This window comes from Hippopotamus amphibius, chromosome 11, assembly GCF_030028045.1.
Source record: "Hippopotamus amphibius kiboko isolate mHipAmp2 chromosome 11, mHipAmp2.hap2, whole genome shotgun sequence".
NCBI classification, from domain to species: domain Eukaryota; kingdom Metazoa; phylum Chordata; class Mammalia; order Artiodactyla; family Hippopotamidae; genus Hippopotamus; species Hippopotamus amphibius.
The window spans coordinates 63,825,604-63,842,331 of record NC_080196.1 but is presented as its reverse complement, the minus strand read 5'-3'; the positions used below and the strand labels follow the sequence as shown (position 1 = coordinate 63,842,331).

At 40.5% G+C, this 16,728-nt stretch overlaps 1 protein-coding gene across 2 annotated transcripts; it reads right to left on the bottom strand.

The window, feature by feature from the left end:
- Positions 1-1,809: 1,809 nt before the first annotated feature.
- Positions 1,810-12,311, bottom strand: ZNF24 (zinc finger protein 24). Of its 2 annotated transcripts, none has more exons than XM_057700238.1 (4): positions 12,207-12,311; positions 9,823-10,325; positions 9,427-9,574; positions 1,810-7,374 (listed from the first exon to the last, which is right to left on the bottom strand). In XM_057700238.1, the coding sequence occupies exons 2-4, from the start codon at positions 10,240-10,242 to the stop codon at positions 6,836-6,838; spliced, it is 1,107 nt and encodes a 368-aa protein (XP_057556221.1). In that variant the 5' UTR covers positions 10,243-10,325; positions 12,207-12,311; the 3' UTR covers positions 1,810-6,835. The 2 variants fall into 2 exon arrangements, with proteins under 2 accessions (XP_057556221.1, XP_057556220.1); XM_057700237.1 differs by lacking the exon at positions 12,207-12,311 and adding an exon at positions 11,515-11,814.
- Between the last annotated feature and the right edge of the window lie 4,417 nt (positions 12,312-16,728).

Genomic DNA, 16,728 nt, shown 5'->3' with positions numbered 1-16,728 from the left:
TTTCCCCCACCTCAGGTAGTTTCTTTACACACGTGTTCATCAGGACTCAACTGAACACTTGAAGGACCCTCTGCAGATCTCCAGCGTTTAGCTCTCTCCTTTTTGGTACTCTGCCCTGCAAATCTAGTCACTTGGCCTCTCAGAGCCCCCTGCTCCATCTTCTCAACTTAAGGAGATTGTCAGGCTCTGCTTGAGTTCTCCCTCTCTTGAGTTCTCCCTCTCTGTGCTGTAGCCTAGAAACTCTCTACAATCAGTAAACTGAGGGAACCCACGTTTGCTCCATGTTTCCCATTTCAGGGATCACGTCTCTCAGCCTTCGCTTCTGTTTGATGTATTTTGTCGGATATTAGGGCAGGTTAGTCATGTTGGTCTGAAGGATTTGTGATTTTTCAAAAAGTATATTTGCATGCTTATCTAAAAAATTCGAGAGGAAAAATTGATAATGCAAGAGGTGAGGATTATTGGAGTATGCCTTTGACTAGGTGTGAGAGAGTGGCTTAGATCCAGTGGAGGCTAGCCTCAGGCAGAAGCACAGTTGATCCGAAGAGGAAAGAGGCACTAAGATGAACAAACCAAGATATGGACACTTTGTTTACTGTTTTCTAGATTTTTCTTTCCATTGTAAACATGGTATAATAGGTACAGATGGGGACAGATACACAGAGAATATTTATATAGGTGTAGAGAGAACATAAAAATGTTAATGGGATGTTACTAGGACTGTGGATTCATGGGTGACTTTTGGGGTGATTTTTATTTCTAAACTTTTCCTATTATATAACTACATTATATATTAGTTTATATATTAAAAGTATATTATAGAATTATATAATACATATTATATAAAGAAAATATGTAAAGAAACGTTTTAAGAATTTAAGAGAGATAGTTGAACACTTTGTTCTGTTCTCAGCACCTGCTCATTACACTCTTCTGCCCAAAACCTCTAATACTTTCCCATCTCATTCAAAGCAAAAGTCATAGTCCTCACCAATGGCTAACCAGGTCTTCCATGATCCTGCCCTACCCTCCACCTTTACCTCAATCCTCTGGCTTCATCCACTGCTTTCCCTCAAGTTCATTCTGCTCCAGCCACACTGGCCTCCTTGCTGTCCCTTAAACAAATCAGGCATTGCTCCTACACCAAGTTCTTCGCACCTGCTGTTCCCATGCCTGGAACACCTTTCCTCCAGAGTCTCACGGCTTGCTTCCTTATGCTCTTACCTTTTCTCAAACTTTACTATCAGGGAACTCCTTGAATGCTTATCTAAGTTGCAATACTTTTCCTCCTTGTTTTGTGATCCCTCCTTCCCCAACATATTTTCTCTTTACCATTCGTCATGACAAGCAATATGCTTTCCTTTTTTCCCACCGCCATCTGTGGTTTCCAAAATCAATAGATGTAAACCCCAGAACAGTCTTGGACCTGAGCAACTTCAAATTCACAGGCCTGAACATTTTAAAAAGAGGGCTCCAGAGAACCATGCTGGGGGGAAGAGCAGGAGTGGAGGCTATGGGCAGGAGTGCCAAGGGTCATATACAGGGATGCTTAAGGTGAACACCCCAAGAGCAATGGTTGGAGGTGGGTACAGCATAGACTCAACAGTGTAATCCCCAGTCTGAGTCCCAAGTTAATGAACCTGCAGGAAGGATGGAAGAGAAAGGCCAAAGACATGACTGTGTGAAGCTTTTCATCTACAGACATTCCCAACATCAACGTTCAGTTACTGCTGGAGTTTAAAGTACATGTGTGCTGTGTGGTGTAGAGAGTAGAGTAACAAATGGCAGAGGTTGACAGAGGCCAAATCATGGAAGGCCGTGCTAATTTTATTAACCTATGTAGTGCATAAAGTGTACGTCTAGAATTTAAAATTACAAAGGTTTTCTACAAATTAATAAGAAAATACAAATAACCTGTATTAATCAGGACAGAAACCCAATTCAATTATCTTAAACAAGAAAGGGACTTTATTGGCTCACAAAACGTTAAAGTCCAGAGGTAGGGCAGGCTTTAGGCACAGCTGGATCTAGGGCCTCCGGAAAATTGACATCAGAACTTAGTTCTCATTCCTTTCTGCTAGCCTCTGAGTTTCCCCTCAGACTCTATCCACATGATACAAATTTTCAGGCTTACACAGTCCTTAGTTCGTGGGATCTCTGTTGAGCGTTCTTTCCAAGAGTTCCAGCAGAAGTTCTGTTGAGGGCTTTCTTTAGCCTGGCTTGAGTTACATGCCCATTCTTTAATCACTGTGGCTAAGGAGCTGTGGGACTCAGGAAGGCCAGGCTGGTCATGTACTCACCTAAGCCACAGGGAATGGGTTCCCCACAATAAATAAGGATTCTGTTATCACAAGATGGGGGAAAAGAGATGAACAAAAACAACATATATCCACATATAACCCAACAGAAAAGCATGTAAAGGATACAAACAAACCATCCATGATAAAACTACAAATGGCCAATAAATACATATAAATGCAAAATGATCCTTTTTTCTTTTTTGCCCGTCAGATAAAAGTTATAAAGTGTAGGTAAGGCTATATGGGGAACTGAGCAGAAAGTTATGAAGGCCTTTGGGAAGGCTAAGGTGGGTCTACCAGAGAGCACACCCTTTGACCCAACAATCTACCTTATACTCCACTCTAAAGAAATACTCACACTCATGCACAAAGAGATATGAAAGAGATGTTTACTTTGGCAATGTAATAGCAAAAGAAAAAAATAAGGGAATAGTTAAATAATGGTATTTTCATAGTATTGAATACTATTCAACCATTAGAGAAATTTAAAGACCTCAGGATCCATTTTTTAGACCAAAAAAAAAAAAAAGAAAAAAGAAAAAGCAAGCTGCACAACAATACATATATATAATCCTATTTATGTAAAAACAGCATTTACGTGTGTATGTATATTCACATGGAGTTTATGGAGAGGAGACCAGATGACTGTATACTAAACTGTGGGCAGTAGAATGTGAGGAGAGGCTGCAGAGAAAGGTCTCCCTTCACTCTTGTGTAAAAGTTTCGTACATTGAAATGGTACTCAGACTTTTATAATTTAAAAAAAAAAGGGGGAAATGCAATTCACAATAGGAAATGCAAATGGCCAATAAATATGAAGTTCCCCCCTTATTAACAAAGAAAAGAAAGATAAATTTTTGCCTATCAGAGTGGCAAAAATATTGAAGGATTCAGGGTTGGTGGGAGTGTAAGCAAAGAGGCACTCTAACTACTGATGGAGATGTAAAGTGGTACAATCTTTTTGATGGTATTTCTCAAAATGTTAAACGTGCATGTTTTCTGACCCAGTAATTCCACTTATAGCTATTTATCCTACAGAAATACCCACAAAGGTAGCAAAATATATACGGATGTTAACTCTACCTTTATCTATAATAAAAAATTGGAAATAACCAAATTACCTACCAATAGGGGTTGGCTAAATAAGTTACAGCATATTGATGCAATGGAGTAGTATGTAACCATAAAAAAAAATAATGTCCACATCAAAGTGGGAGGGAGAGGAGGCAATTTTCAGTGCAGTACATGTGAAATGGGGATATGCACCTACCTCATATGGTCGCTGTGAGGATTAAGAGTTAATCCATGGTTAAAGCGCTTCCAACAGTGCCTGTATAGTGACAAGTGTCAGCTATTAACACATTTTTGCTTAATTATGTATATGCCTATGTTTGGAAGACGAGCAAACCAAATAATTATTACTTCTGTGTTAGGACCGTGAAAAGGAATGTCCTTTTTCATTTTACATTTCTGTACTGTAGAAAAATCAAACGAGCATGTTTTACTAGCTTTTACATTTGTTAGCCATAAGATAAAAGCATGAAATTGATCAATCAAGGTTTAATAGCCATCATTCATTGCATTGTGAAAAAATATACATCCCTGGAGTTCACAGAACTAGATTTGAATTTTAGCTCTAATTGGCCACATGCAAATCACACGATCTCTAAATCTTGCTTTCCTAGTCTAAAAATCTAAGTGAGATAGGTATAGTGTCTAATCCAATGCCTGGCATGCAGATTATTTCAGTACATAGAACCGTCCCTTCAACTTACACAAATGTGATAGACATATTGCTAAATGCTCAAGTGCTAACTGGGTATGAATGTGGGGAGTTCAACCTCCAAGAAAATCAAAAGAAAACTTAGCAGTAATGAGCAAATGCTCAGTGGCTATTGGACAGGCATCTGCAGTCTGCAGGCCGTTAACGACTGCTCATTTGATACCCAACAGATGCCCCTGCTTGGCAACTGCCAGATCACTGCTTCATCAGAGGCTGGGCACCCCCCAGAATCACCTGTGTGAACATAAATGAATGTCTGGATGAAATCAAAAATCACTAAATAGTTATTTAAAATCAACTTGTCCAGTGGGAACTTAGACTAACCAGAGATGGCGAGACCATTACTTCCTTTTCATGTGTATCGTCATCCAGTTTTTTTGGGTCCAATCCATTTTCCCCACAGAGCCTTGCCTTAGTTTCAGAATTCTTTCTAAACAACACAAAGGTATCAGAGATGGCAAGACAAACTCCTATTTGCCAACTCTAATACCTTCTCACATTATACCAAACATCTTTGGCATTTATGACAAATGTACCACAGAGAAGCTTCTTTGTATATAGGAAAAGATATAAGATTTAAAAAAGCATGAAATTCTAGCCACTAAGAGGTTACTCCCTTCTTACCTACTCTGATAAAAGAATTCTGTCATCCCAGCAGCATTCCAAATATGCCACCTCAAAACCTACTTGGAAAGAAGCCAGTTATAAATAAATAAATCAATCAACCCAAGACCGTTTTATCTTAAAGCAGAGGAATTTATAGCTTTATTGGACATTGACTTGTTTCCTCTTAGCCACAAAAAGACCCAAACAAAAGTCCCTACATATTCTTGTATAACTTAAAATACATTATATCATTACTACATATTTGTACTTCAATAAATCTTAATCTATAAAGCACATTTCTTATAATTAATTGTTATCAGAAAATCTATAAACAAGCTCCATTATGCCTCACTTCTCCACCAGCTGGCCTCGCATTTATTACTATGCTTTTTAACAGGCTCATGCAAATCTCACCTTCCATTTTCTAATTTGATCCAAGCACCAGATGTAATCAAATCTCTGGAACTACGAAATATTTTTATTCACATGGGTCATTTTCCACACAATTATGCCCACTAAGAAAGCTTTTTCTCATATCTATATTTTAACTTCCAGAGTTTCCCACTAAACAGAACCACAGTACTTGGGATTCTCAGCCAAGGAGTATATAATCCTACTATTACAATGTATTACTTTTATACATTAAAAAAAATGTGTTAAGACTTAAAATTAGAAAAAAAAAGGTCCACCAACTCTGACAGTTAATAAACTAGTTAACCTAGTTCTTTTTTTTTTTTTTAAATAGAACAATCCATTTGACTTAACATGTAAGTACAACCTCAATGCTACTAGAGATTGATTAGTTTTTTTAATAAAAGACCCACAAACCTCCAAACTGTGATAGTTACCTTAGACTCACCTCTGAAGACTGCTGGAGAGCTGGCTAGCTCTTTGAGCTGAGTCTTCCTTTCCCCAAATACAACGCCCTGGTAAGAGAACTATGGCTCTAGATATCTCAGAGGTGACCTCCTCCAGGACTATTCAGACAGGGAGAAGAGGCTAACTTACATGAAACAGCTTTGTACCAACCCCCAATGATTTACAGTGGAAGATATACCTACCTAGTTATGGCAGGGTTACAGTACCTAGCACAGTGCCTTATCGGTATAAAGTTTAATAAATGCATGGCTGCTTTGTTAGCCTGGTGTTCAACCCTTTTGTACCAAAGGAATAAAATCGCAAACCTGATACTTGTTGCCCACCTGTCAGGGATTTTTTTTATCCTCAACAAAAATGAAGCAAAAATAATAATGACTTAGATCTTCAACTCTTGTTTTCTAAAAGCCAAGACAGACCATCGCTCTTGTTTACATTTGCCCTTCAACACTGCCATTCACTACAAATCCTTCCCTAGTGTTATAATTTCTACCTTCATAGTTTTACAACTGTTTATCGTTTAGACTGTCCACTTTCTAATGATACAAGAGAGGACATTATTTTCATTAGTGGGATGCTTCCCAATTACAGGTAAGATGAGCTATTTTTGAGTTTTCCTGCAGGTAGATGATTATACCTAGATAAATTCTTGATATACTTCAATTCTTGGATCAAAGTATTTGTCAATCTTCCCCAATCTAGATGTCCCATTCACTTTTTGATGTTTTATCACCGTAACTTCTTATTTGAGTTTTAAGGCTCATTTCACTTTGAGGTTTTTGGTCATCCTTTATCTTCTATTTTCTGAAATGCATATTCAAATTAAGTAAAAGGAAACTGGTAAATTTGGAAAAAATGGTTTCAGTTTTCAGATTTTATAATTCCTATGTTGCTTTTCAATACAGAAAGGAATGTATCCTTGTAAATAACATTTCAATGATCAACACAAATAACGTATCTGTCTAGGAAGGAAAGTTTTAACAAAGGGACAAAGAATCAGGTAGTTCATCATTTGGAAAAATAATAATATAAACATCACATGGAAGATTTAGGCATTAACACCTGAATTAAGTTTAAAATTTCAGTTTCTAGGCAGGTATGACACCATCTTTTTCAAGAAAAGATAATAATAGTGGGTGAAGATTTTCTACATTTCCCAGTGGATTTTCTAACAGTCTATAGGAAAACTATTATGTATCATTTCATGTTTTTAATTTTGTCTTCATTTCAGAAGAAAAAGACCTGAGTGCTGATTTTTTTTTTAAATTTCTTAAACTTTCACAACATTGAGAAGTTTTTCTGCATTGTGTCTTCGCTGATGTCTAAAAAGATTTGAGCTTTGACTATAAGATTTCCCACACTGAACACATTCGTAAGGTTTCTCCCCAGTATGAATTCTCTGATGATTAATAAGCCCAGAATTCTGGCTAAAGGCTTTTCCACATTCAAGACATTTGTAAGGTTTTTCTCCAGTATGGACTCTCTGGTGTTGCACAAGGATGGAACTCCTGCTGAATGCTTTCCCACACTCAACACATCCGTAGGGTTTCTCCCCACTGTGGATTCTTTGATGAAGAATAAGGGCTGAGCCCTGACTGAAGTGTTTTCCACATTCATCACATATGTGTTGTTTCTTTCGGGAGGGATTTCTCTTTCTTTCAAACCTGCCCTTAGGGAAACAGGTTTCTCCATATTTAAAAATTTGAGGAACACCTATATTGAGAGTGCCAGGAACTTCATGAGATTCTACTGCTGAAGGAATCTCCTGCTTTGGAGCTAGTGCTCCATTTTCAGTCCTAGTATCATCATCTGAAATAAACAGAAAATGTAAATATCACTCATTTCCTCTTCTGGGAGGAAAGAAACCTGAAGAAAATTTTTTTAAAAAAATGAACTAAAAGTAAATAGCTTGCATCTGTCTATAAACAGCACTATGAAAACTGGTGATAAGATTACCTACTCTCAAAAAAGAAAAAAAATGAAATGGCTGACTATGAGGTTAATGAGGTGAGAGCATGAGAACTTAGGAGAAAATAAAAGGCTGTACCCTAATAAAAGTGGTAACATAAGGGAGTAGGTTATACAATGGTAGTCAAAAACCAAAGGGCAGAAAAATGGCAGACTTTTTAGAGAGTCTAAGTTTGTTAGAGACAGTCAAAGTGATGCAGCTAGGTCTGGAGAAAAATAAAACTGGCCACTGGAAAACATTTTAATATTCTTTTACTTTGAAAAAAGGAGAAAGTACATCAAAATACAACGTGTAAAAAGTAACCAATCTGTCAGAAAATGACTATTTCTAAAATGAGGAAGACAAGGCAGGTCACAGCCAAGATCAGACTAAAAGGAGAACACAGGTGTCCTGACAAGAAGAAGCTGAAAGTAAGCTAAGAGTATCCTATGTTAACTCGGGACATGACACTCACAAATTCAATGCACCTTTAATAACTGAAAGTTTCCCTGTAAAAGCAGCTTGCCATATTTGGTATTTGCCATGGTATTTAGACAAGTTGTTATGAGGCCTCAGATAGATGTGTTCAGTGAAAGAACTGCCCGAATTACCGACAAGAAGTACCATCATCACCCACCTGTAGGCAGGCAGCGGTATGAGCAAGCCTCATTTTAATACCTTCCTGAAACTTCAAGCCTTAAAGTTACTAAAGGGTGAACAGCAGCGCTCAAAAAAGTTGTAAATAGTGAGCAAGTCTGCAACAAATGGTTAAGAAACGGACAGTCAGGAAAGAAGGCTGACAAAGAGACACTGCAGAGTGAGACGGGATTGCTGGGGTCTGGAGATGAAGAGCAGAGCAATGCGCGTGAAGGTGACAAATGGCACAAAAAGAATTGAGTTCCCAAGTGTGGTAGAGATCAGACTGCTAGAATGAGGCTAGTTGAAAAGAGGCGAGGATCATTCTACAGTCAGGCGGGGGAGAAATTTTCCACCGAGGAGGATGCCACCTCCAACAACCAAAGGCAGTGCTTCTCAAGCTTTACTGCACAGAAGATGCCCCATAATTCAGAGAGGAAGCCGGCTCAGCGCTCATTCTGAGGCACACCAGCATTACCTCTTACTACCTCAAGGAGAGATTCCCAAAGCAGCCTCAAACAAAATTTTTTAACTTTAATTCATATAACTATGAAACAGAAATCTAGCAGTTTTAGGAATATATGCGGTTGTATCAAAATAAATAAGACTTGCATTAACTGCCAAGATATTGGGAAAGAACAGCCTCAGTGAATTATGAGTTTTCTATTTAATTTTCCTGTACTTATATTTATTATAGCTAGGGGGCATACGTTTGCATAAATACTTAGAAAAGGTGAAGAACTTTCTCTAAGTATCACTTCTACAAAAGAAGCTCCTTAGAAAAAAAAAATTGACTTTAGGTAGGATGTTTGAAGAAAAAACAAAAAAGGCTAAAAATTCAGAAAAGGCTTCAGTGATAAACTATTAACAAAAAAACTAGCTTTGAAGAGGTATCAGGTAAGCTTATTGTACCCAGAAGACTAGGCAGAAGACTGAAAGGATGTGAAACAGAAGGCAAATTAGCAATACTGCAAGCAAAACGGAGGGACCTGGTCTACAGGTGGGTGCTGCCTCAGAGCAAGGCAATGGGTAGGCCTTCAAAGAAAAAGATAAAAGAGAAGAAAAGGAAAGGCTGGTGATTAATGTCAAGGAATAAAAGACTTGAAGTTAGCAAACCAACTGTTATTAGAAAAGAATCAAAATCCTAGTGTGTCTATGTCTAAGCAATTAGGTTAAGGTGATTACCCCCACCCACCCTAGTAAAAATAAGCAGAGTTCCAGAGAAAAGGACCGCACTCTCTTTCACCCACCAGCCCACATGGAATTCTGGTCCTTACCACAGTGCCTTAGGGAATGGAGCTCCCAGGATGCCCACTTGAGCTGGTTTTCCACAGCATCAAGCTCAGAACTTGGTAATCCCTGAGCTTCTTCTTGAGATACTATCTCCTCTACCAGCACTTCCCGTTTTCGACGACGAAGAGAAACCTGGAAATGATAAGGGCTGGTTCAGCTGAGAAGGAATTTGATAAAAATCAAAACTAAACCGCACACAAAAGAAACCATACAAAACATATGCTGCAGAGGCCTGGATGGCAAAGAAGCAGAGATAATAGGAAGAGGGGGAGGGGGACACAGAAACATAATTCTAACTTAGTTGAGTGGAATTAATTCAGCAGCTGCGCCTAGCACTATGCCAGTGCTCCTGACCCAGGAACGTGACGCGGCAGGCTTACCGGCTGTCCGGGGTCATCTAGCTCACTCTCTAAATCCTCCAGCACCGTCACTGCCTCCTCTCCATTCTCTGGATGATGCTCTCGAACCCAAGTCTGTAGCTCCTTGGGTAGGATGGCAACAAACTGCTCCAGTACTACCAGCTCCAAGATTTGTTCTTTTGTGTGTGTCTCTGGCCTGAGCCATAGACGGCAGAGTTCTCGAAGCTGGCTCACAGCTTCACGGGGCCCAGGTGAATCCTGGTATCCAAACTGCCTGAACCGCTGCCGGAAAACCTCCGGGTCAGGGAGATGGTTCCAGGGGATACTTGACCCCTCTTCGCCATCAGGATCCTCCTCCAACTTCACTCTCAGAATTTTTTCCTCTTCATCTGGAGTTGGGATGATAAGTATTGAATCCTCTTCCACTGACTGTGCGGACATCCTGATTTATAACACTTGAAGAAAAAACAATCAAGGTAGGATATAGGCCTCAGGGAAATACGCTGTTTTCTTCACAGGCACTCCTGAGGCACAAGAAATGAAAAATGTATATAAATGACCAAATACTCTAAGAAGTTCGATACACACTGATTACAGGAAATTAAAATGTATTCTCTTACTAGACTGAAAATTCCAATCAATAACCTAAACCAGAAGTTGGCAACCTACTGCTCATGGCCACATATAGCCTGCTCCCCATTTTTGTATAATGCTTGTTCTAAGAAGTTTTCACATTTTTACATGGTTGAAAAAAGTAAAAAGAACACGCCATGTGAAAATGATATGAAATTAAATTGTCTCCATAAATAATTTTATGTATTTGTTCACCCTACAATAGCAGAGTTGAGTAGCTGCAACAGACACTATAGGGCATGAAAAACCTAATATTTATTCTGGCCCTTTAGAGAAAAAGTTTGCCAATCTATGACTTACAAAACCTATTTCAACAATCAAAGGAATCCAAGTAAGCACCAGCCCACTTCGGTGTTATTTAAATGCATTTGACCCTTGAACACATTATTTGCAATTCAATACCGCTGTTCCCTGATACACTTAGGTCACCTCAAAAGCACGGTCTGCTTTTTTATTAACGGCTTAAAAATTTTTTTTTGACAGAATGTTTTTTAAGGGCTAAGAAATATTTTCAAAATGTTTAAGAACTCCCTGGACTTAAAATATACGTTAAAAAAAATACTCATTTGCTCAGTAACAGATACATCATGTTGATAAAAATTAACCACTATGTGCCATAAAATTTAAATGTTAGTCAGTCACCCACCACACCGGAAATACCTTTAAATCTGTAATGACAGGCAAATTCTACGAAAAAAAGGCACCCTCTCGTAACCTCCTGCAGTGGTGCAGACTCTCGTTCTTACATTGGATGACTCACAGTCTCCCCGGCTTCTACCTTCAGGGAAACCTTGTGCTATTTCTGATCCTTTCCTTAGTATTTGCACAGTCATGCCCATGCCATTGTTTACAACACCGATTTGGAATGAGCCCCGCAGCTACTCAATGTACCTATTCAGGGCCCGTAATCTGAAAGCCAGTAATTTCCAAAAAGCTTCCTGTAACCCTATCAACATCAGGAATCAGAAAAAAATCTTATCAATTAATATACAGATTTAATTAAATACTCTAGAGTGTGGCGGTCTTATAAACATGTAGGTTTGGCTTACAGATTCATTTGCTCCTATCCCAAGACCCTACCTTATCGGCGCCTCAAACATTCTACAGAAAAACAAATTTCTCTTCCTTTCACGTTCTCATACAGCAACCTGCCGGGGGCACGTGAGGAGGTGCGGGGAGCGCAGGCCTGCGGTCCCGACGTGTTTGCGCTGGAGCTCTGTTTCGGGTGACCTCCCCACTCACTCCTGCAGAGTGCCGCTGCGAACCCCGCCCCCGCCGCAACGACTCCAGCCCCTCTTCCCCTTACTCGCGGCGGCGGCGGCGGCAGCTTTCGTTAGACCAAAGGCTCCCCTGCCAAAACAGCGTCGGAGCCACGGTACTTCCTCCCGCAGCCGGCTGAACTACAAGTCCCGGCAGGCCCAGCGCGAGGCCCGCCCACTCCCACCTCCTCCCGAAAAGAATCCCAGAACTCTCCGCGAGACGCCAGGGCCTCAAAATAGAACAAAACCGACCGATGGGGGGAGGGGAAGGCGAGGGTCGCGGAGGACACAAGAGATGGAGGACTCTCTGAGGGTGCTGAAAGCCAGCTCTGGCTCTCCGTCCACCCCTCCCCGTCTCCCAGATGCCAGGCACGGAGACCGCGGCCTGCCCCCCGCGCCTCCCGGAAAGCCGAGAAAGGTCCCTGCCAGGCGTCTTCGCTGACTCTTGCCGAGCGGCCCGCAGCCCCCAACCCAGCGTTCCCCTCACACCCTTCCCCCCACTCTCACACAAACCTCGGGCTCGGCAGCCGCAGCTGCTTCGCTGTCCACGGCGGACGCAAAAACGCCACTCGCAAGCCGTTTCCCAGCAGCCCCCGGCGCGGACTGCTTCCGGTCTGTGGGCCCCAGGAGGCGGGGCGAGGCGAAGCCCCGCGTTGCCATGGAAATGCGCTCCGGGCCGGGGGGAAGGGCTGTCCGTCGACAATGACTGCTTTGAGGCTGCGCTTGGCCTCGCGCCTCTCTCACCCGATAGTCCAGCCTTCTGTGTTCCGCTTAAAAGGCAGGGAAAAGAAAGAATCCTGCCACTAAGATAGTCTTACGGTTTCCTAAGCCTTTTCACATGCATTATCTCATGTGATCCTCACAGTAATCCTCTGACAAAGTAATGAAAGCTTATATTTATGAATGCGAACTACATTGTACCAGGAACCGTCACCATGGTTTACATGTATTGTAACTTAATTTTCAGAACAACCGTAAGATAGTAAGAGCTTTTATTATCCCCATTTCACAGCTGAGATAATTGAGGCACAAGTAAATAGCTTGCCGAGAGCTCAAAACTAGTAAGTGGGAAGCAAGATTTGAAACCAAGGCAGGACTCTTTTTGCCTCCCACTTGTTATGCTATAGAGCTTTATTTTGACCAATTTACTTGTCAGGGAAACAAGATGAGACTCTTAACCAAGAGCTTTGGCGATGATCGCACGTTGGATTTGCAGAATGCGTGGTCATCTGACTTCAGGCTTGACATTTTATACTACAAAACAGCTGCCAAAGTGATCGTTTAAAAACGTAAATCAGATCATTTCATTCCCCTATTAAAAAGCCTTCAGTGGAGCCCTATTGCCTTAATTACGACATAAAAACCCCATACATTTGCCTGTAAGGCCCCCTGTAGTCTGTTCCTTACCCCCACTCCCATCTCCACCCCACCCCCAATCCCAGCTCTTAGGCTCTTTGTGGCCCAGGATCTCATATTTCCTCCTGGAAGCCTCCCCACTCTCATAGCACTGGGTAGAAGTGATCTCATTTATTCATTTCTTTGTTTTTTGTTTGGTTTTGTTTTTCTCCATAAGTCCCATAAGGGCAGGGACCTTGCTTATCTTGTTCACCACAGAATCCCCACCTAGTAGTCCCAGGATGTTGACTGCCTGGTACATAGAGATCTCGATAAATATTTGTGGAATAAATGAATGAAGCCCGGGCTGCTCAGATTGCTGCCTTTGCTAGGTCACATGTCAGGCCTCAGAAACCACACAAAAGAGCCCTGTTGTTTAAGGTCTGTGTTAGAAGTGCAGGTCCAGCCTGCCAGAAGCATTCCAGGTTCCTCAAAATTCAGCTTTCTACCTCTTTCAGGAAAGTGCCCTTTGTAGAGAGCCCTCAGTTTCTGCTGGGTTCATGAATGAGAAAGCAAGCGAGTTAGAAGCTGATGGTATAGCACTATTCTACTCTCTGACCAGAACTTTGCCTCCCTAGAACCCCTGCTATTTCTGATGCCTCTTCTGTCTTTTTTCATTTGGGAGGTTGCCGAAATCCAGACTTTTTTCTCTCCTGCTTGGCTATTGCCACCAACCTACTTGGCTGCTCTTCCCAACCTTTCTCTCTTTTGTGACTCTAAAAGCTAGCTCAAGGCATTTTTGTTTTGTTTCGTTTTGTTTTGCTTTAAGAGGGTTTTTGTGTTTTGTTTTGTTTTCACATCTAATTAATGTTGGAAAACTAAAAAAGATAAACATCAAACAGAAATATTTGGGGAGATTAACAATGTTACAAAATTTTACAAAACCCTTTGCCCAGGATTCATTCTATCATTCCTAATTCTTTCTGAGAGAGTAAATGGAAACCACAATGAAGTTTTCCTCTCTAATTTACTCCTTTCAGGGCAGGGACTACCAATCCCTGTTTTGAAACACCATGTTTCTGAGCCCCACTATGTGAGCTATTTCATGTATGGTGGCCCCTGTTGCTATCTTAAAGATCTAGTCAAGATAAAGCATCATGATTCTCTGGGCAACTGAGTGTAGGGGATAGCTCCACGCCAGTGCCTGGCACATGACTGCAGAGACCACAGAGACGAGGCTTGTGCTGCAGCTGATCTGAGTCTTGGCAGAATACCTGTGATCCTCCTGGAACACGAGAGGCTCATGAGTAGCTGCTACACGCCATTTGCCACTCAGCTCCCTGTCCTCCCAGGAGGCTTACAGCTTCTCCTGGCCTCCCATGCTGTGATGAAGCTTTCTGCCTCACGGCCTAGAGTAGGGCTGCAGACTCTATAAAGGCTTAGCTACAGTGTGGCATTAGCCCCTTAGCAACAAGAGGTCCCACAACTCTGGTTGCAGTCACCCAGCTCCTTTTTGTTCTGGTGTCATCCTTCTGGTTTGTGAGACAAAAGCTCATGGGAGCTGACACCTTTAGCTACTCATGCTTTAATTGTTTATATAAGTGAAAATCTGTCTAAATCTTAAAAGGGCTCATTGTTTCTTTACCAGCCAAACCTCTTAACCTTGCCTTGAAAGCATCTCATCCATTAATTAATGGTAAAAATCAGAATAAACAAACAAATTTAAAAAAACCCCAAACAGACAGATGCTACCTGGCTGAGTTCCAGAGACCTAGAGATTATTAAAATGAAGTCATGATCCACTCTTTTAACATTACCATTTAGTTCAGGAGATAGACAAAGAAAACAAGTATTAACAAGACAATGTAGAAGTGCTACAGTGAAAGAGTTTAAGAATGCCAGCAGGGGCACCTGAATGACAGCATGCTGAGGGGGAAGGGAGGCACCCTGAGATGGAAGAAGTGAAGTAAAAAAAAGTTTTCACACTGGAACAAAAACACAGACCTTCAGATTTGGTGTTATCATATTTCATCCGAAAGTAATCTTTTCTAGGATTTTCTCTAACAATTATTTTGGAGCTCTCATTCCTTCTTCTCAGCTCAAAAGCATCTCCCTCTGGACAGTTAAAATATAGTGGTTAAAGATTCCATTTTAGCTCATAAATGCGCTGCACCAGGAATCTTTTCATTGCAAATGACTAAAAGGCTAACTGTGGGAGGCATTGTTAGCTTCCTACTTAAAGCACTCCGCCTTACTTCTAAAAAACCCCTAATTTTTTGGATTTTGGGGGGCTAACACTGTGCCCAGCCATAGGTAATAAGTTGTGATTGAGCTAAGCCATCCATGACTTATCTGTTTCTCTTTGTCATGTACTCCCTTTGCCTCTCTAGCAGCTACGAATGGCCACGCGATTCAATTCTGGTCAATGAGATGTAAGGGAAAGTAGTCTGTGTCTTTCAAGAAATTTATCTAAGTCATGTAAGTTGTCAGATGTATTAGCATAAAATTGTTCATAATATTTCCTTAACATACTGTCTATAGGATCAGTAGCAATGTCCCCTTTTTCATTCCTGAAATTGATACTCTTGTTTCTTTTCCTTTATCAGTTTTGTTTGAAGTTTATTGATTTTATTAATCTTTCAAAGAGACAACTTTTGGCTTTATTTGCTCTATTATGTTGTTTTCTATTTCATGGTGTTCTGCTCCTTTAAAAAAAAATTAATATACAGTAAATTAGTTCTGTTTTTAGCATATAGCTCTAGGAGTTTTAACACATGTATAGATTGTGAAAATACCACCAAAATCATGATACAGGATAGTTCTATCATTCTTCAAAACTCCCTCAAGATGTACACACAACTTTCCTACTTCCTAACCCATGGCAGTCACTGATTTATTATCCATCAAAATAGCTTTGACTTTTACACAATGTAACATAAATGTAATCATAAAGTATTTAACATTTTACATAGCTTTCCTTAAGTATAACACTTTTGAGATTCATCTTTGTTGTTGCATGTCTCAATAGTTCATTTCATTTTGTTGCTGAATATTCCTGAGCAGTATTTTACTGTAGGTATCAGTTTGTTTATCCATTCAACCATTGAAAAACTTTTGGGTTGTTTCCAGATTTAGCTGATTTTGAATAGGCCTACTATAAATACTAATGGACAGGCTTTTGTGTGACCATAAGTTTTTATCTCTCTAGAGTAAATATCTAGAAGTGGAATTGCTGGGTCATATAGTATTATGGACTGAATATTTGTGCCTGCCTCTCAAACCCACACTCTGAAGCCCTAATCCACAGTGTGATGGTATTTGAAGATGGGTCCTTTGGGAGGTAATTAGGTTTAGATATGTTCCTGAGAGTGGGGCCCCAATGATGGAATTAGTTCCCTTATAAGAAGAGACACAGAGAGCTTGCTTCCTCCCTCTCTCTCACTCTCTCTCTCCCCACCATGTGAAGACAAGGCAAGAAGAAAACTGGCCATCTGCAAGCCAGGAAGAGAGCCCTCACTTGGGAACTAGATCAGCTGACACCTTGACCTTGGACTTCCCAACCTCCAGAACTGTAAGAATTAAATTCCTGTTATTTAAGTCATCCAGTCCATAATGTTTTGTTATAGCGGCTGGAGCTAATATACTATGATTTTTTTTTAGTTTGAATAAATTGAATTTTAAAAACTGAAAAAAAAAGAAG

Coding starts and splice junctions, on each gene's coding strand:
- ZNF24 (XM_057700238.1), bottom strand. CDS start 10,242: ATGTCCGCACAGTCAGTGGAAGAGGATTCAATACTTATCATCCCAACT. Junction 9,575..9,822: donor TAGATGACCCCGGACAGCCG/GTAAGCCTGCCG, acceptor TATCATTTCCAG/GTTTCTCTTCGTCGTCGAAA. Junction 7,375..9,426: donor CCATTCCCTAAGGCACTGTG/GTAAGGACCAGA, acceptor TGTTTATTTCAG/ATGATGATACTAGGACTGAA.